The sequence below is a fragment of the Eptatretus burgeri genome, chromosome 3 (genome assembly GCF_056783735.1).
Source record: "Eptatretus burgeri isolate ZD-2024b chromosome 3, Ebu_testis_v1, whole genome shotgun sequence".
NCBI classification, from domain to species: domain Eukaryota; kingdom Metazoa; phylum Chordata; class Myxini; order Myxiniformes; family Myxinidae; genus Eptatretus; species Eptatretus burgeri.
The window spans coordinates 77043611-77064178 of record NC_140963.1 but is presented as its reverse complement, the minus strand read 5'-3'; the positions used below and the strand labels follow the sequence as shown (position 1 = coordinate 77064178).

The 20568-nt window shown below is 43.4% G+C and overlaps 1 protein-coding gene across 6 annotated transcripts in view; it reads right to left on the bottom strand.

Moving 5' to 3' along the window:
* Positions 1-508: 508 nt before the first annotated feature.
* The window catches only part of SESTD1 (SEC14 and spectrin domain containing 1), a 37911-nt gene continuing 17851 nt past the window's right edge, over positions 509-20568 (bottom strand). For all 6 annotated transcript variants that reach the window (XM_085874063.1, XM_085874060.1, XM_085874061.1 and 3 more), the window contains 11 exons: positions 16559-16611; positions 15232-15443; positions 12673-12795; positions 10448-10642; positions 10152-10266; positions 8378-8549; positions 8123-8204; positions 4706-4828; positions 4289-4480; positions 4013-4161; positions 509-3829 (listed from right to left, as the gene is read on the bottom strand). In XM_085874063.1, the coding sequence (XP_085730189.1) occupies positions 3709-3829; positions 4013-4161; positions 4289-4480; positions 4706-4828; positions 8123-8204; positions 8378-8549; positions 10152-10266; positions 10448-10642; positions 12673-12795; positions 15232-15443; positions 16559-16611 (1537 nt within the window). In that variant the 3' untranslated portion in view covers positions 509-3708. The remainder of the gene's footprint in view (positions 3830-4012; positions 4162-4288; positions 4481-4705; positions 4829-8122; positions 8205-8377; positions 8550-10151; positions 10267-10447; positions 10643-12672; positions 12796-15231; positions 15444-16558; positions 16612-20568) is intronic.

The window sequence follows — 20568 nt, the reverse complement described above, 5'->3', positions numbered from 1 at the left end:
TATTCAACAGTTGGAGGGGTGTTCAGAAATGAATATTTAACAAGTGGAGGAAAGTTGGGAAACGTGAAAACTCAAGAAGTGGGGGATGTTCGTAAACATGAAGATTTAACAAGAAATAATTTGACGGGAGTTCGTTGGTATGGAAAGGAGAATGCAAAACGTTAAATGACAACTTCAACAAGTTACCGTCACTTCTGAAACGTGAGTATTACAGCATAAAAGTAGAGTTTGTTCACATTTAAATGATTCAATGTATATTCATGACCTTAATGGCTTAATCTGCAACACTACAAAATGTAGTGTGGGGTGGGGAGGGGCGTGTCACACCATAAAGGATGATGGTGGGGTTGGGGTATACAAAAAAAAAACGGAAAGGTAGAAATTGGGAAGAAAACAAAACCTCAAACCTGAATATAAAGAGTCCAACAACGTGACCAAGAGTCCAGCACTGCAGATCACAGGAAAGCCCAATTGGTGCACTTGCATCAAATGTCTCCTATTCACGAGATTAAAAGTCATGTGTTTAATAGCACTGGTGAAATGGCTTGGCTGGCCCAAAAGGCTCTTTTGATATTTGGTTGATTAAAATACCAAATAATGCAAGAGTACAAACTTGCAAATATACAGGCTGAAAGTAAAAAAACAAAACAAAAAAAAACACATTCAGGATCAAAAACGACCCCACAAGGTTCTCCAACACGAGTATTAAAAACAAAGTTTTGGTTTCGGACAAGTACAAAGAAAGTAAAATCTAATATCCATACATCTTCGTGACCTTTTAAATGAAGTCATTTATGACTAATGCTCGTAGGGTAGTTCACATCATCATCATCAAACGAATAATACAAGTGATTCATGGAGAGACGAGTTGCCAAGTTACCTTGTTTAGCACACCCAACACCTCAACCGGTGAGGGATTAACAGCATGTGGTGACAGTTGCACACTGATCTCAACCCTAAATCACTGCATCATCTCACTCCAACCTCAGAGGAAACAAAGGTACAATAAGGCGCAAGTCCAAATGTGCAAACTTCTACGAAAGGAAAAAAAAAAAAAGAAAAAAAGAGTGGACGAGGGCAATCATCCTAATAGTGTACGCATAATAAATACATCATTGGTAAAAGGTCTCCATGACACCAACGTAGTCAAACGTATGGTGGAACTTATGAACACTTTAATGAACCATCTTCGACTCCCTATATATCAAAAGAGAACCGATACAAGTTTGCAATCCTATCCATTTGACCGTCGTGGATGGAACGATGAATTGCAGCAACACACGGTGGGACGAAAATGTTTTCAAAATTCAAAAGATGAAAATCGATCTGTGGATCAGAATGTCAGAATGAAATATCCACCTGATCGAAAGTTTGCCACGTTGGCCAAATATTTTGGTGAAGCCATATTTGATTTCCAGATATCAGTCCAAACAGTTGTCCTTTAAGACTGGTGAAGTTGCCAATAAATCGTCTGTTCTTTGTAACCTGCTCGACTGTGTTCCCACCATTCCCAGTTTCAGATGGACTTAAATCGGGTAACTTCTTATCCACATCGATTCCAGTGAGATTGGTAGACAATTTTCGCAAATCAAGTTTGCAGACAACTTTGAAATTGACCGTGCACTTTGTTTTCTTTTAATATACAAAGTTGAGGATCATGGTGTAGCAAAATGACAGGATGGACGGGTTTTGATCAACACAATGTAATAAGCAAACAGTCGGACATGAAAGCAAAAAAGTAAGACAAAGTGGGCTCCAGAAAGTGGTTTATGGGAAGTAAACAACTAAAATGATTGCAGGCTACGGCAGAGAGCTACAATCCTGAAGAAGGGGAGAGATGGACATTATTAGACAGACAATGGAAGGTTATGCTACAAAGGTGAAAAGGAAGGCAAAAAATGCAGGTGAACAAGAAGCATGGACTCTGAGAGGTTGACAAGAAGGAGGCTGTTGGATAGTGTTCACCCAGGGAGAGATGAAGGGGACAAATGGCTGACAAGAGCAAGGGGACCATCCAGTCCATGGTAAGAAAGTAGTGGGCCCCGTGTAATTGCCTCTCGGTGGGTAACTCTTCGCAAAGCCTTGGCCTTCCAGGAGCGAGAGGTGGGTTGCAGGTGCGATAGCCCACAAACAAGAAAAATAGTCCACTATGCTTTGAACAAATACTCTATATGCTACTGCGAGAATTTCTGCAGAACCAAGGAAGGATTTTGGCCAGCACAAAATTCTGATATTCTGCACCTGGTTTCACCAGCCTGTTTGGAGATATGTTCTGACCAGGAGGGGTCATTACTGATTGTGAGGCATACAAGTTCAAGGGACAACATATTCCAATGGTTTATCAAAGATCATGATCTTTGATCCCCATAGATCAGTGGATTTGCTCGATTGTTTTTTGAGGAGAGTAAGTGAGGATGTGGGACTTGCTTTGATTGAAACTAACGTTCAAGATAATGGACAAGTGTTTTTTCTTTTCTTTCTTGGATCTACTTTGATGGATAAAGCTACTGCCACTGTATGAATGGGATGGCTAAAAAATATTTGCAGAAGTAGTGACAAACTACAGAGAGACCTGTTATGTCAGATCTGAGCCCTCTGATTGTGGAGGGGCAAACTTTGGGATGGAGAAATGGATTCTTCAGGTGGATTGGAGGCAATGGAGTAATGGGTGGGAGAGGACAGGATAGAGATGAGGGATGGAGGGGAAGGAGTAGCAGTCTGATAGAAGGTGAGTTTGTCAATGCAGGCAGAGAGAAACAGTCGGGGAGGGAAGAATAGTGGTGCTGTTGAAAAACAAGAGAGAGGTGGTGAGGCAAAGAGGTCAAGTTGAATAATCTGGCACACGGCAAGCATCACAATATATCGTTTGTTCATACTGCATGTCTTGGCTTTCAATTCAGATAATCACAGGCTGGAAGGACTTCCCCACTGTCATGATACTGTGGCACCTGACTTTTAACCAGTATGACGGGATAAGGTATCCTGTAGGAGGAGGGGGTGCAAAGAACTACGGAGTGGTGGAAAAGGGGAGCATTCCAACCACACAAAAATAAAAGCCAACAAATGCACAAACAGCAGTGTGACTGCAAATCAGGCAACCAAATAGTCAAAGACAAAATGAAAACACAGTCTCACTCAAACAGGAGTGAAGACCTACAGAAACTGCCTTGGAAGTGCCCACTTTTAGCCGCAGGTGACCACACCAAAGCAAGTGATAAAACAAACATACACAATCACTAGCTTTCCCCACAAGGTATTAATGAGATGTCAGCATCCAGCCAACAATCTTAAAAAAAAACAGAAGAAGGTTTTGACCTGCTTTGCTGTATTTTGTCCCATCATGCCATGATTGAAATTCCCTCTCTCCTAACAATGGCAGTAACCACAGCATTGGGATAACTAAGGTACCAAAAAGGTCAGCTACAAACCAAGTAATCGTGGGATCAGTAATGACCTTGCGACTCAAAATTAAGGGCTGTGTGGCAAAGTGACTGGGTTCATCCAAGGAGAACCAAAATGCTCCAATGGTTCGCTGCTCATCAAAGGAGAACCAAAATGTTCCAATGGTTCAAGATGGAGCTTGAACCTAGTGGAATTTCTCCAAGGTACTGTTCTGATTCTTGAAAAAATTCAGAGCACCTGTTGAGACCGCCCAATACCCAGAGGCAATATTGTTCTTTGAGGTGAGTATAGACTTGGCAATGCAGACTAAGAGAGGGCAGTATGTCTGTCCTGGCTTGTTCTTAGTTCAGCAAGCTGCTGGAGTTTTTCTCGTACATTATCTGCAGAGCCAGCAAGTTCATCCAACGATCCGAAAAAGCGTTCAGTGCTGATCAGGAAAGAAGGAGAAGAAAACAGGAGTCAAAAGTGACTTTCAGCTACTGACAGTTAGGAATGATGAGTTCATAAATTTTTCAATAGCGCACACAGAAAATATTGCATGCTTTCAAAGTAAAACTTGTGGAAAATACTCATCCGCAACAACACCAATCAGCTATGTGATGTATCATACCCATCGGGATAGACGACTGGCATGCTCAGTCGTTCCAGCAAAGTGTTGCCGAGTGCTTCTGCTTCTGCCAATCCATCCCGCTCGGGTCTGTCATCATCACTGCAATCCCTGGCTGCCCCCTCGCCACCACCCTCTTGCACCTCCAGCACCTTACCAAAGCAAAGAAAGATGGATTGTATGAGAAGGAAAAAAGAGAAAACGCTGCAATTGTACATCCCAACTGTGGAGGTCTGTGTGAACTGGAAAGACCGGTCGTTTAGTCACCGGATTATCTACCTTGTCTGCAGCTGTGTGGAATAAACGGGCCATTTGCAATCGCTGGCTCCTTTCATCTGATGCAGTGGAAAACTGTTTCCAGGCACGGGTAAGACGTGGTAAGGCATCCCCGCTCACCTTCCCAGAGTAACGCAGAGATTTCCGCATCAGCACAGATGCTTGCAGCAGTTCTCGACCGTATTCATATGTACTCTGGAGAGTAACAAAAAGCAATCTGAATTTCCATCTCCCACAGACAAAATCCAATAATTTAATGACATTGTCGATACTGTACAATGATCAAATAATACTTTTAAAACTTAAGAGCATTTGTCAATCGGCAAAGTACCAAACTGTGACTACATTCAGAAATATCTACCTGGACACAATAATTATCTCTACAAACTGAAGATTTGAATGTGAGTGCTGGAAAGGCACCTGTGCGACATCATGGCACTTGGTATGCTTGTCCTGCAGAGATTCGGCCTCAGCCAGGCCCACACCGAGTGCCACATGCCGACCAACGAGGGCCTCATGGAGCTCAGTCAACCACTCCACTGCCTGTACCAGAGAAATACAAAGCACCATAATGATCAAACCAGATCGATTTATGTTTCAGACGAGCTTGGAAACATGAAAGGGGAGTGAACAAAGCCACTTGGTTTTCAGTTATTGCTGATTGATAATCTGCATAAAGGTCCTCAGGTCGATTCCAAAAATTCCCATACTCTACCGTGGGATTATCCAATTGCCAATATAACTTCTTTTGACTAATCCGGATAAAAGGATGAGAAAAGTCAATTTGTAAAGTTAAAAAATTACCCCCGTGTGGGGTGACGGTCATCTCTGTAAGGTTTTTTACTATCATAATCGATGAACCGTTGGCAGATATCTTCTAAAATGACAGACGAGATAGGTTTTGAAAATGGTGACTTTCACAAATTTCGTAACCTCGTGACCTTGACCCTGACCTCGAATCCGGGAAAAAATATGTCGTTGGGTATCACTCATCGACCTCTACCCACATACCAAATTTCATCAAGATCAGAAGTAAAAAGTTTTCTTTGTACCGGGAGGTGTTTTTGACCATCTTCCAGGTTACGTGGTGGCCAAACGGGACGGAAATTCAAAAATCTGTCCAGTTAGATACAAGATAATATTTTTTTACTCTCAGTCAATAAACAGATGCCGAATATCTTGTAGAATGGCAGACTTGATAGGTTTTGAAATGGCGATTTTTATAACTTACGTGACCAAGCTGTTAGAACGCATTGACACTAAGAAATGGCCTGACAATGCAAACAGTACATCAAACACAATAGGATACTCAATAACAGCATCGAACTACGACACTCGTTCGAGCACATACCTCCACCAGGCTGAACAGTTTACATTTTGTATTCCACTGACAGGCCGGATCTGCATCCGGGCCTTCAGCAAAATCTAATTGGCTTGTTATTGTCACCTACAGGCCCGGTCACACCTTGACGTTTTAGCCAACGTATGCCGATTTTTGAATTTTTTTTCTAAAACGCTGGCACACATTGAATACGTTATGGGTAAGTTTTGATAACATTGAGAGCACGCTGAAAAACACTGCCATACGTCGTTGTACGCTGGCTTTAAACGTTGTACTTTTTGGTTGTCCTCAAATTTTTTCATGCTTGAAATTTCACGACGTATGCCGGCGTATGACTCACACGTTCCGCTACGCTGGCCACAAGTTGTATGCATCTAATTGGCTTGTTATTGGTCTGCATCTAATTGGTCTGCGTTGACAGACGTCAACACATGCTACTTGTAAGTTAATCATAAGTTGAGACACGCCGAGGTAATGTTTAGAGTACCCGAAACTTATTTCTAACCTATGATTAACGTGTTGTTGGCACGTTACGCGATCGTTGCCACACGTCGACAGACGTTACTTTTAAATTACTCATAGGCTGAAAGACGTCGGTATAATGGATCGTCCTTGCGTCAGCGTCCACGGCCACGGCCAGGACACTTATTTGCAGCATTCTTCAAACTTTTCTTCGGCATGACAAGGATGTTCACACTTCGATGTCGAGCTTGGCTATGATTCCAATTGTCCATCGGCAGCGTCTATTTAAAATAGTCGAGTTTGAGCGTTTTAACACGTTCAGAAGAAACGCTTCAAATTTCCAAACCCCAGCGTCAAAAAACAAAGGCGAGTGACAGCAATTTAAATCGTTCATTGTAAACAATGAAAATAGCAGAGTGGTACCGTTTAAAAGTCGTTGAGTGTAAAAAAAATCCAATTGTTGAGCGCAAGCGTCTACTTTCAATCGTGGAGATGCAGCCATTTAAATCGTTGAGTGGCAGCCTATGAACCTACCCGTGGACACGCGGACGCAAGGACGATCCATCATAACCCACACCCTCCCCCTCACACTCACCTACTACTGCCAACATGAATAAACTACTACTAATACTAATACTAATACTAATACTAATACTGTTACTGCTGACATGGACATCGACTCAAAAAGGAACTCGAAAACACTGTTGGGTTCCCCTTTTATGAGCAGCATTTTTATATACCAATTCCTAAAACCGCTGGGAACACGTCTTTATATGGCAGTTGTAAGCTAGAAACACGTAATTTTTTTTTTTTGTCGACCGGAAGACGTCATTGGAATACGTCTACATACGTCGATGTGTGTTGGGACTACGTAAAGAATTGGTTCAAAGCACGTCAAACATAAGTTAGAAATAAGTTTCGCGTAAAAAAGACATTACCGCGACGTGTTTCGACTTATGAGTAGCTTATAAGTAGCCTTTGTGGACGTGTGTAAGCGTCCACATATCGTGTGTAAAACTTATCCCCATCGCATGCGGAACGTGTGTCATACGCCGAGTACGTCGTAAAATTTTGAACATGTTTAAAATTTCTTGACGTACTCTACTTACTACGACTTATGATAGTGTACTTTAGCGTTCTACTCACGTATACCAAACTTACTCATACCGTATTTGACGTGCCCCCAACGTTTTAGACACATTTTTCTTAGGTCGGCATACGCTGGCAAGATCGCCAAGGTGTGACCGCGATGTTGTCACTTCCATTTCTACGGCAGTTATGATTCGAATCGTTGTGCGTCAGCCTTTTAATAGGCTACGTCACGACATCGTCGGCGATGCGTGCAACGCGCTATGCCGAAGTTAGACCATCGTTGGGCATAGGTTGTGTAGGCCAACAACAGGTTCAGCATTCGTTGGTATAAGTTATCTATAACACAACGAAACGTTCTGTGTCCATTACTAATATGTTATGCATACGACCAACTCGTTATGAATATGTCCGAACCTTTAAAAAAAAAACATCAAAAGTTCAACGTCAGCCAGCGTTTTACATACATTTTAATACGTTGCCATCGCTGGCTAAAACGTCAAGGTGTGACCGGGCCTTACCCAACTCATCCACCAAGTTTCGTCCGATTCCGTTCACAACCTTTTGAGATATCGTGCTGTACATCGTTTTTAGTCCCATTTTTCAATGGTGACGAATCGCTTAAAAAATTCTGGTATCCGGATCTTCACCAAAATCTAATCAGTTCGTCCTTATCACACACCCAACCTGTCCATCAAGTTTCGTCCAAATCAGTCCATAACTTTGTGAGATATCCTGCTCACAGACAGACAGGAGTGAAAACATAACCTCCGTCCACCTTCGCTGGCAGAGGCAATAGTAGTCAATGCTGTTGTAATAGTAGAAAACAATAGTGGAGGCTACGAGTAGATGATTGATGCTCGTAACATCTAAATATTATAACTTCTGAATGTGTCGAAGACTTTTGCACAGCAGTGTATATAAATAAAAATAAAATAAATCACCTGCGCTGCATCATCTTCACATTTCAGCACCTGGATTATCTGCAGTAATTTCAGCTTTCGTACATCGACCATATCCTCGCACCTGAGGACAGCATAAAGGAAATCACACTGGTATCACTACCACAGCGAAAGAATGACAAAACCTCTTACAATGCACAAAATACCGGCAACACAATACTTCCTAATTCCATCCCTTCCCCCCAGTGGAAACTATGGCTTTCATTGTATTTATTTTTTCACTCCATCATCCCCTGCCTTTTCTTTCGCAGAGCCATGTCGTCTAGGATCTCCTGCACGTGGGCTGTCGTTTCTGTTTCGTCGTCGTGCCCACCGGCATCACCGCGGTGCCAGGCTTCATGAGCTGGAGGTTGGGCGAGCAGATCAAGCAGATTGCGGCCCTGCTCCTGCAGACCCTGCCATACACCGTCTGGAAAGCACGCGATATAATTGCGTTTCTGAACAGGCAACCAACCACATGGAGCAAGCCAACATTGGTTTAAAAAAACAAACAAGCCAACAGTTTTTGCCAATTAATAGCAGGTCAATGTGAGAATCTTAAGAAAGGCCAATTTTATAATGTTCAAATATTTGTGTTCATTCAAAACTCAGATTTTAGAATGGACACAAATCCAGACTCAGTGGTGATTTGGATAGAGCATCGACTCCGAGTCTGGGAAGTTGTGGGGTGGCCTCCCATGGGGAGGGAGTTTTCTCCCCAAAATGCTCCTATGATGATGGAGAGAAAAGTGCCGCTAAGAGAGGGTGCTGCCGGTACCCAGTGTGTTCAGGGAAGTAACGTCAACAGCTGTGTTTGTCTGAAGTGAGGTCCTGTGTTGTCTGTCTGTCAATGTGAGTGTGTGATTTGTGTATGACAGCTCTTCCATGAGCTTTGGACACTGCTCTAAAAAATACCCCCGAGCGGGAGTGCCGGTCATCTCTGCCAGAGGTCGACAGAAGCAAAATCAAATTAGGGGCTTCTGTAATTGAAAGGTGAATTTCAGGTCGAATTCGCTTTATTTCAGTGTCGATCAAGTCGTATCTCGGCCACAGAGTAGAGGAGCGCGATGACGTCAGCGCGCACACGCAAAACCTTTACGTGACTCAACGACGCGTCTGTTCTCGCGCGTGGTGTCACGTGACGCGGCAGACGAAATATTTTTTATACAATCGTAAAACGTCTATTGCACCGGAATTTTTACAGAGCCCTGTAAAGCGTGTTCAAAAACCCTCAAAAATGTAAACATTAATCTCCCAGACCCCAACAGTAAGCATTCCCTCGAGGAGACAATTCAAGGCTTCATCCCGTGCCTGCCAGAATCTGCAGCATCTCGGCACCCACACCCACCCACCCAACGCATTCGATGCATTTCCCTCATTAAAGGTGAATTTCAGGTCGAATTCGCTTTATTTCAGTGTCGATCAACCTTATGCAGTGCGAAAGGGGGAAGCATAATTGAATTTGAAGTTAAAATCAGCACAGGATACCGTGTTGAGGTCTCCGGCGCACCACGAGGGGGATAAAAACTATAAAATCGGAACGAGAGCAAATTTCAAAAAAATGGCTCGTGTTGTTCTCGATAATAGTCCATAGTATCTGAATCACTAATAACATTTAATCTCTCTTGATAAATGAGGGAGGAGATACGATTTGAAATCGACGATTTTCGCAAGTTTGACAGCCTCGTGACGTTGACCTCGACCTTGGACGACCTTGAAAGTTATATCGTTGTGCATGTCTCATCGACCTCTATCCATTCCACTATTGGTTATTTGTCTCCACTCGGTTTGATTGTGGACGGACGGATGGATGTACGGACGGACAGACGTACGGACGGGCAGACAGACTTCGAGACTGGCTTTATTAGGTCATCTCTACTGAGATGTAGAGATGACCTAAAAAACAGCAAACTTCAAAAAAAAAAACACGTGTAGTGGAACACTGGTCCAATCCCCACTGCACATGGCTTGTCACACAACATGGACAAAATAAACTACAAAATTAGCAAACTGTGGTATTGGCCCGTTTTACCAACTGCCTGAAGTTTTTCCTCGAGTAGACGGAGATTTTGTTGGGCCACACCACCATCAGCCATAAGCACATCTGAGCAAAGCAAGCCCAGCAGTCCATCCAGCTGCTGGGACAACTAGATGAAGGGACAAGGAGGGCACAGTACAGTAGGCAACATGGAAAGGCCTCAGCATCACACAGAGGAGGCAACACACTGGGCATCGTACAGTGGAGGAAACACTATGAATCATGCAAAGGAGGCAGTACAAAAATAAACAAGCACAGGAGCATACACGAGGGCATACAGTAGATCTTACTTCCTGAACCAGGCTGTGAAATGAAGTTGCAGCATGCAGCAGCCGCTGTCGGTACTCGAGCCGCGTGGCGTGCCGGTAGCACACCTCATTCAGCCGCTCTTGCAACGTGCGCAGCTCTCCGGTGCAGTCCTCTTCGGCGGAGGTAAGTGAGCTCCCAATTTGCTGGCCCAAGTCCACATACACAGCAAACCATTCCTGTTGACAATATTTCAAAACGTCCGATGGAAAGTTTTTTTTTAAAGGTCGTAAACATGTTCATACATCTGAATTTACTGTACGCACATTGAAACATAAAAATTCTCAACAGAAAAACTAAAGACTTGTTCAGTACCTATTAACTTGCAGTGGGGATGCAGATAGTGTTGTACCATTCCAATAAAAAGTAAAGTTTACCTGCATCCTCATGCATATTTTTCAAGGACATTTCATTTTACAATTCTATTCAACATAGGGAGACAGTGGTGGGACCACATCTTGCTCCAGCCTTGGGTGACACTTGAGCTCCAGACCTAAAATGGTTGCCATTTAAGCTTGAGCTCAGGATCAACATTAGGTCCCATGCTCAAAACACAAATTATGCTCAATTGCTTTCCCTTTTCACATGTGAAATCTACAACTGCCACCTTTTTCTGAGTTGAAAACCTCAAAAAGCTTGTACGTCCCTTGCCATTTCTACATGAGACTGCACAATAACGGGTGAGCCATACAACAGGTGAACAACCGACTGAACATCATGAATAAGTCGTGAGCAACTCGAATGAAGAACGTGCTGATCCTTTTGCTACGATGACATCACGAGCCCATCGAGAATAAAGATTCCCGATCAAGAAGTAAAAAATAATAATAATTAAAACTGCGAGCAGTGATGCAGGGACCCAAGCGTCCCTTGTCCAATACAAGGCAATTTCAAAACACATGACCTATGACATCATCGTTAACAGCATATATGTTCCCCAGGGATACTCGATCATATGTGCCAAGTTTCACATCAATAGGTTGAATGCCATTGAGGAAGATTTTTGAAAGGTTCACCTTTCATCCAACATGGCGGCCAAACCATGCGAACTACGACGTCACAATTTCCACATGTTATATCACATGTTAAGTTGATCATGTGTGCCAAGTTTCACATTAATAGGTTGAATGCTTTTGAAGAAGATTTTAAAAAGGTGTTCACCGCCAAACCACATAAATGATGACTTCATCTTTAAAAAAGTTTTTTTTTTTTTTTAAGTTGATCATAATATGTCAAATATCAAATCAATAGCATCTGCAGTTTTGGAGAAAAAGGGTTTTTAAGTTTTGGTTTAAATCCAAGTTGGTTGCCATGGTGATTGAAAAATCAAAATTTGGAAAAAAGAAGGCGTTAGTTCCCATTTGCCCCAACATTGCATGGGAAGGTTCACCTTAATCGGAGCAGCAGTTCTGGAGACATAGCTTTTTTTAGGTTACACCAACTAGGAAAAGTACTCCAAGATGGTGTCACCTATGACACCATCAATTTTGTTTTATTTGTCATTGCCACACCATGTGCCCGATGGAAACAAAATTTCAGATTTAAGTTTGTATTGTGGTGTGGATGACATAAAGAAAATTGTTTATTTACCTCAACGTTGCGAGCAAACTGCTTCACCGATGACATCATCTTCTACAATTTTTTGGCACCATCAGTAGTCGATCATAACGTGACAAAAATTGAATCGATAGCTTTTGCCGTTTTTCGGAGAAGGATGATTTTTAAAAAAAGTTTTCATCAAATCTAAGCTGGTTGCCATGGTGATTGCAAAATCAAAAGTCAGAAACAATGTGCATCAGTTCCAATTCACCCCAACATTCCTGTGAAGTTTCAACTTAATCGGAGCAGCGGTGCAGATGCTACAGCTTCCACAAAAAGTCAGCGGAAAGAATAATAATTAAATACTGATAACAATAGGAGACCCTAACCCTAAAAAAAAATACTCCTGGATTTATTTATCGATTTCGGTTTATAAAAAAAATCTTATTTGCAATTTAGCACTAAATATTACCTTTTGAAATGATATTCATTCAATATGCCTCGGTGTGGAAAAACAAACAAACAAATATTTATGATCTTAAATCTGTGGATTTATCTTTCTTTCCGCAAATCAAAGATCACCAACTTCATGATGTTTATCAGAGGAAGACAAATAATCCTGTGATGTACAGTGTACAGGTTCTCTGCAGTGCGAGATTGTGCAACATACAGTGTACAGGTTCTCAATCTCCTCGTGTTTCTGCTGCATAGCCTGTGTAGCACGAATCGAGTTTCCAATCCCTCTCTGATCTTTCAGCATATCTGTGCCAGGACCTTCAAACCAGTTCACCACCTGGCCGGAAAACATAAGGTCAACAAGAGTGGAGAATTTTATGTTACAGTGGGACCCGCTTAATAGAATCACGGTTAATAGAATCACCCGTATTATAGAATCAAAATCGTTGAGACCGATTCCATTGTATCTAAATGTACACAATTTTCCCCGTTTATTAGAATCAAAAACCCGCTTAATAGAATCAGCTGCTGGCCATCCACTTCGACAGTTCAGCGCCTACTGGCCGCACAGTTCCAACTTTTGCCACCAGGCGGCTGATGTCACGCTAAAAATAACGCTATGCCACTACAGTGATTTCGGTAGTCATTGTACAGATAGGCAGACGGCTGACAGCTGCAGTCTAAGCACTAGGCGTGTCGTCATTTCCACGATGAACAGAAAACGAAAGCGGACGGATCGTTCAAACATTGATAAAGCACAAATCCTGAGGGACTATGACGCTTTGCCCAGAATGAGCCAACGAGAAGCTGCAGACAAGTTGGAAATTAACCAGCCGATCCTTTGCAAGATTCTGAAAGATCGAGAGGCCATTCTGAAAGGTCAAGTGGATTCGTCTTCTCAGAAACGCAAGCAAAGCGGCAACGCACCCGATGTCGAATCAGCAATGGTCAAGTGGATTCAAACTTCTAGAGAAAAGGAAGCACCGCTTTCTGGACCTCTGATGCGGGAGAAAGCGGCTCAGTTCGCGGAAAAGTTCAACAACAAGAAGTTCAGTGCGACAAATGGCTGGATTGACCGGTTCAAGAAAAGACATGGAATAGTCCACAAGAAACTTCACGGAGAGGCAGCGGCGGCTGACGTAGGAGGGAAACAACAATGGCTGGACCACGTGTTTCCGGATCTCGTAGAAGGCTTCACGGCTGATGAGATCTGGAATGCTGACGAAACCGGGTTGTATTTTCGGGCCTTACCAGACGGAACGTTCCTCTTCAAGGGAGATCAGCACTGCGGTGGGAAAAAGCCAAAGGAAAGAATCACGGTGCTTTTTTGCTGCTCGATGACTGGTGCTAAGCGTCCTCCTTTCGGTATTGGTAAAAGCAAGAATCCACGGTGTTTCAAAGGCCTCAAAACAATTCCAGTTTGCGACAGAGCCAATTCCTCCGCATGGATGACAGGTTTCCTCTTCACTGAATGGCTCGATGAGTGGAATCGCTAGCTTCGGCGTCATGACCAGAAAGCGTTGCTTCTCATCGACAACTGTTCGGCACATCCCCAATCACTTCAACTGTCGAACATTACTGTGGCATTTCTCCCGCCGAACACAACCTCTGTTCTTCAACCGTTAGATCAGGGAATTATCCGTTCATTCAAAGCTCATTACCTCCGTGCCATGCTACGAAAAGTGCTCACTGAGATTGACAACGAGGATGGAGCAATGACAGCGAGTGACTTGGCAAAAAAGATAACGATCCTCGACGCTATGCTGTTTACGGACGCAGCATGGAATGATGTGAAGACTACCGGCATAGTGAACTGCTGGCGCAAAGGAGGAATTTTCATCGGAGCGGCAAGCGAAGGCGAAAGGGTCGAGAGCAATAATGACGACGAGTTAGCCAACCCTCTTCAAATGGATCCCGACCAATGGCAGGACTTCGTCAACATGGACGCCACTCTCCAAACCACAGACGATGATGTCACAGACGAAGCCATCGTTTCGGCAGTCCAACGCGAAATGGGAATTGCTACTGACGCAGACTATGACGCCGACACTAAAGTGGAGGAAGAGGAGGAAGAGGAGATCTTTGTCCCGACCATCAAGGAAATGATGTCTGCAGCTAAGACGATCAGGCTTGGTTTGCTATCACATGGGTTCAGTGACATGGCCTACCTGCGCAAACTTGACAAGGAGGTTACCGCCATTACCACAGACTCGTTAAAGCAGGCAACAATCGACAATTTTTTTTCATTACAGAGTAGGCTCATCGACAAACCTATGTTGTTTTGCTTTGAAAAGTACATATGTACTGTACGTGTAATTGTTTTATTTTCAGTAGTAAGTTACATTGTTTTGAGCAAGTGTGTCATATAAATCAAACTAAATGCTGAGTATTTGTCTCCGTATATGTACTCGACATTTGATCCGCTTGATACTCCACAACTCTGGTGAACTCGGATATTAGAATCACCCGCTTATTAGAATCAAATTTGTCCGGCCCAAAGTGATTCTATTAAGCGGGTCCCACTGTAGTTGGTCAGTTGCTGACATCAAACCAATCTCCGCTTGAGCAACAAACGCAGCATTTGAAAAAATCATTTAATCTGGCTTGTGAAACTCAAGGGTACATTCGTGAAACAGTAACCCAGTACCATGGCAGGTAAAAGTCTCGCACTGTCTGTCACAAGTGGCAGCAGGAATGAAGCAAACGACAAATAAATTGACTTGCTAGAGCAAAGTCAACATTCAGCAGCAGAAGAACGGCACACAACCCTCACTTCTGTTATCTTCTGTCGTAGGTCCTCAATACGCAGCATCCGGCTCTGCTGGCGGCAAAGTTCCCGGCACTCTGTGTGCTTCGTGTGAAGGGCCTCAAGTATATCGGAGACGCGCCCACTGGCAGTTGACTCGCCTTCGATTGACAGCCCGATCACATCCTCGCGAGGGCCACCTTCCCCACCCACCTGCAACTCCTGCGTGAGCTGTCGCCCTGCCGTGGCACAACAACACAAATGAAGCATGAAAATTCCCAGAAGCAGCACTGTGTGCGATTACTGCTTTTGCAGTGCATGGTAAAAGATAATCTTATGCATACATATAGTCCATCCATCCATCCATCCATCCATCCATCCATCCATCCATCGGGACCATACTCTGTGCAGTGTTGGTGCTGCCTAAGCAGCCTCCTTGGCTATTGGGCACAATCCTGGACGGGTTACCACTCCAACACAGGATACCAGCATGTCGACACTCATTTTGCCGACCTCGGAAGGATGACAGGCAGAGTCAACCCCACCTGGTATTAATTCAAGAGCCGAGCGAGATACATATGGTGACTTTGCAAATACCTATGATGAATAATGCAATTACAATCACTTACAGGAAGGGCCACATACTTTAAACGTGGATTAAATTTACAAGACTTATTCAAACCTGTCCAGTGGTTCTCTTCTCCAGAGTCTAAAAAGGTGTCCACTTGCTGACACCTTGTTCAATGTCAAGTCTATCAGTGCCATACATTTCACTTGACTAACGGTTACATCACATTTGCCAGAATTCATGGTTTTCTGTCCGCATAAGCATTGCCTTCATCAACAAATTCATGTAGATATTAAAAATAAAAAAGATGGTGTGAACTGACAATTTGAAGCACAAATATAAGAGAATGGAAATGGACTGATCCAGGCACACGATTACAAGCAGGTGAAATAGGGCAGTGGAGCACTGCAAGAGCAGTCCAAAGTCACTTTTTGGTCATGTTAGTGCATTATCATGCATCCTGTAGTTTGGCTAGTCATGTTCCCTAATTAATGTGTCGCCCCTATAGTGTGGCTGGTCATGTTCCTTGATTAATGTGCATCCCCTATCTATAGTATGGCTGGTCATATTAGTGAATTAACGTGCATCCCCTAGTATGGCTGGTCATGTTCCTTGATTAACGTGTCTCCCCTATAGTGTGGCTGGTCATGTTACTGGATTAATGTGCATCCCCTATAGTATCGCTGGTAGTTACTGGATTAACGTGCATCCCCTAGTGTGGCTGGTCATGTTACTGGATTAACGTTGCACCCCAATCGTGTGGCTGCTGCTCATTTTAGCACGCACCGTTTTCCATTATCGTTTCAGGATCTCCAGTAAGTCCTTTTTCTGTCAAAGCGCTGTGGAAACACAAACCGACATAAGTGTTCAAGAACACACTCGAGGGAAATATGAGAACACACAAGCAATGACGAATGCACATAAATTGATAATGTAGTTCATTTTTATTTCAAGCAAAACAAAGAGCAAAAGCAGTCCAAGTAGCCAATTTTATGATAGGATCAACACACTATGAAAAAGTTTTATATTTATAGCATTCCAAAAGATGGTATATTTCAGAGGTCATCCAAAACTTGCCATTTTCAATCGCTTGGAGTCTTTTCAAGACGCGTCTTCCCCATCCCTCCCTCATTTGTAGTATTTGGAGACATTTAAACTCAGATGATTTATATGCATTTGAACAAAGTATTTTCAGCATGCTGACTCGACTAAAGCCTTCTGTGATTGGTATATGATCGATTAACACATAAAATCGGCAATCGTGAAAAAAAACCAATGAAACTTCAGGTGAAGGAAGATCTGACTGGTCACACCACACCACACCACACCACTCCACCACACTCCAAGCCCCTTCCCCACATTGTATTTTGGTTCTGTCCCAGATTCTAAGCGGTTGAAGCAAACAGGCCGTTCAACTACATAATAGTGAAACAGGACTCGCAACACAGTATTCGTAACATAAAACCAACTGTTTATTTACAATTTGCATACTTTAACCAAATTACCCACAATCTTAAACCTCTCCTTAATTCAGCAAATATGCAGAACCACAGTTCACCAAAAGGCATTGGTACAATGTTTGGATTCTGAAACCAGGACAGCAGATGTTGTATCAAACACGTGATGATCGACTTGATGGTGCGGTGAGCAGCAGAGATAGTTATAAGTAATTTACAAACGGTGATGGAGGTTGTGTTTTCACCCCTATCTGTTTGTCTGTGAACACGATCTCAAAAAAGTTATGGATGGATTCAGACGAAATGTGGTGGACAGGTTTGGTGTGTGGCAAGGAAGAATTGATTCGATTTTGGTGAATATCCGGATACCATAATTTAAAAAACGATTCTTCACCATTGAGTGATCGGGCTGAAAACGGTATAATATGAAATAGGCAAAGTCTAGAAATGAACGAAGAATTGGAGAAAACTAAATAACTGAAGAATAGAACCACAATGCAATATGAACCTCCTTAGTAATGATAATCTCTGGTTTGTTATCCTCGTTGTCTTTATTGGTTTCTAGTCTACAAAATATATCAGTAAATGAAGATAAATTGTTTTTACTTATATTTTGGTGAACGGACCCACAATGCAATATGAACAGATATGGCGACTTCCATGTGATGACGTAGGTGGTGACGTAGTCACCACAATTTCCAAACATGGTTGGGTTGAGAGTTAGATAATCGATTTTGGTTTGGTCTCACGTATACATGTTATCTATAGAATGAACTCTTTGTTTGTTATAACAAGATATCTCAAAAACTTACGGAGGGATTCGGACAAACCCCTGTGGACACCTAGGGTGTGTGACAAAGAAGAATCCATTTGATTTTGGTGAAGATCCAAATCCAGATCCAGATAGGAGAATTTTTTTAAGTTATAAATGATTCTTCACCATTGTGAGATGGGGCCAAACACGATATTATATTGCATGATATTTCAAAAAGTTGCGGTCTAATTATAACAAAATGAAGTGGATGAGTTGGATAGGTGACAACAAGCCAATTAGATTTTGGTTGAGGTCCGGATTCAGATTCAGCCTCTCAGTGGGATACAAAACATAAACTGTTTAGCCTGGCGGAGATATGCACTCCGAGTACCGTTGTAGTTTTCTTTTTTATTTTGTATACCTAGTCGAGGCTCGTGGAAGAGATCATATCCTGAATGGATCAAGACGTAACAGATCAAAACAGGATGCAAAAGGAACAGAGAACACCTAAAAGGAGCAGTCGAGAGAAGGGTAAAACAGCAACAGCAGAGTAGAAGGTCAAGATAGAGGGAGACTTGGACAAACAATGCATGGGTCAAGGAATGGGAGGCAGGAGAGGATGTATATGGGTGGACAAGATTAATACAGTAGGAAACTCTCAGAAAGGAAAAAATGGACATTTGGAAGGAGGAGGGATTTGGTTGGGGTTAATGACGGTCAAAAGTACCGTGGATTTGGATTGGGAATGATCTGAGATGGTTGTGAACAGCTGTCTTGAATACCTGGAGGGAAGAATGAGATTGAAGAGGTTATGGAAGTTAGTTCCACAGGTAGAAATAAAAGAGGAACAAATGAGTGGAGGTTAGCAGTAATCCTGGATTTCAGTAGTTTCACCAGAAGGGGGTTGATGGTGCACCATGTGAGCCCTGCAGAAACCTGGGGGGAATAAAGCATGGAAAGAGCAGAGGGTGCAAGACCAGGAAGGAGGCGGTAGAAGACAGAGAGATCACCAACCTGTCTGTGATGGCGAAGTGAGAGGCCCATAGACTTAGCTTCATCGTGGGAGATTCCAATAATCTTGAAGGCCTTGGTTTTCATGGCATCAAGCTGAGTAAGATGTGTGGTCGAGGAGTCAGCCCAGAGAGGAAAACAGTACTCCATCAAGCTGTGGATGAAGTCCTTGCAGAGGGATAGGAGTTCAGGTGTGCAAAGGAAGGACTTGGTTGACGAGGGATGCCCATTTAGCAGCTGACTTTGGAGGCCAACTTGAAATGTGGTTTGCCCAAGAAAGATCATGGCTGACAGTGAGAGCCAGGAGTTTGAATTATTGAACTTCCTCAAGAGGATTGTTAAGAAGGAAGAGAGGAGGGTTTGCCAGATGGTCTTTTCAGAGAGAGAGAGAGAGAGAGAGAGCACACGAGAGAGAACGAGAGGGGGAGAGTGAGAGAGAGCGAGAGCAAGAGCGTACGAGAGAGAACGAGAGGGGGAGAGTGAGAGAGAGCGAGAGCAAGAGCGTACGAGAGAGAACGAGAGGGGAGAGTGAGAGAGAGAGAGAGCGAGAGCGAACGAGAGAGAAAGAGAGAGTGAGAGAGAGTGAGTGAGTGAGTGAGTGAGTGAGTGAGTGAGTGAGTGAGTGAGTGAGTGAGAGAAAGAGAGAGAGAGAACACGAGAGAGAGAGAACACGAGAGAGAGAGAACACGAGAGAGAGAGAGAGAGAAAGAGAGAGAGAGAGAGAGAGCAAGAGAGAGAGAGAGAGAGAGAGAAAGTGAGAGGGAGAGAGAGAGAGAGAGAGAGAGAGAGAGAGAGAGCAAGGGAGAGAGAGAGAGAGAGAGAGAGAGAGAGAGAGAGAGAGAGACAGAGAGAGAGAGAGAGAGAGAGAGAGAGAGAGAGAGAGAGAGAGAGAGAGAGAGAGAGAGAGAGAGAGAGAGACAGAGAGAGAGAGAGAGAGAGAGAGAGAGAGAGAGAGAGAGAGAGAGAGAGAGAGAGAGAGAGAGAGAGCGAGAGAGCAAGAGAGAACGAGAGAACGAGAGAGAGAGAACGAGAGAGCAAGAGAGAGAGAGCGAGAGAGAACAAGAGAGAGAACGAGAGAGAGAGAGAGAGAGAGAGAGAGAGAGAGAGAGAGAGAGAGAGAGAGAGAGAGAGAGAGAGAGAGAGAGAGAGAGAGAGAGAGAGAGAGAGAGAGAGAGAGAGAGAGAGAGAGAGAGAGAGAGAGAGAGCGAGAGAGAGAGAGAGCGAGAGAGCAAGAGAGAACGAGAGAACGAGAGAGAGAGCACGAGAGAACAAGAGAGAGAGAGCACGAGAGAACAAGAGAGAACGAGAGAGAACGAGAGAGAACGAGAGAGAACGAGAGAGAACGAGAGAGAACGAGAGAGAACGAGAGAGAACGAGAGAGAACGAGAGAACACGAGAGAACACGAGAGAACACGAGAGGACACGAGAGGACACACACACACACACACACACACACACACACACACACACACACACACACACACACACACACACACACACACACACACACACACACACACACACACACACACACACACACACGTCTTATCAATCGATGCAAAAATATAATACAA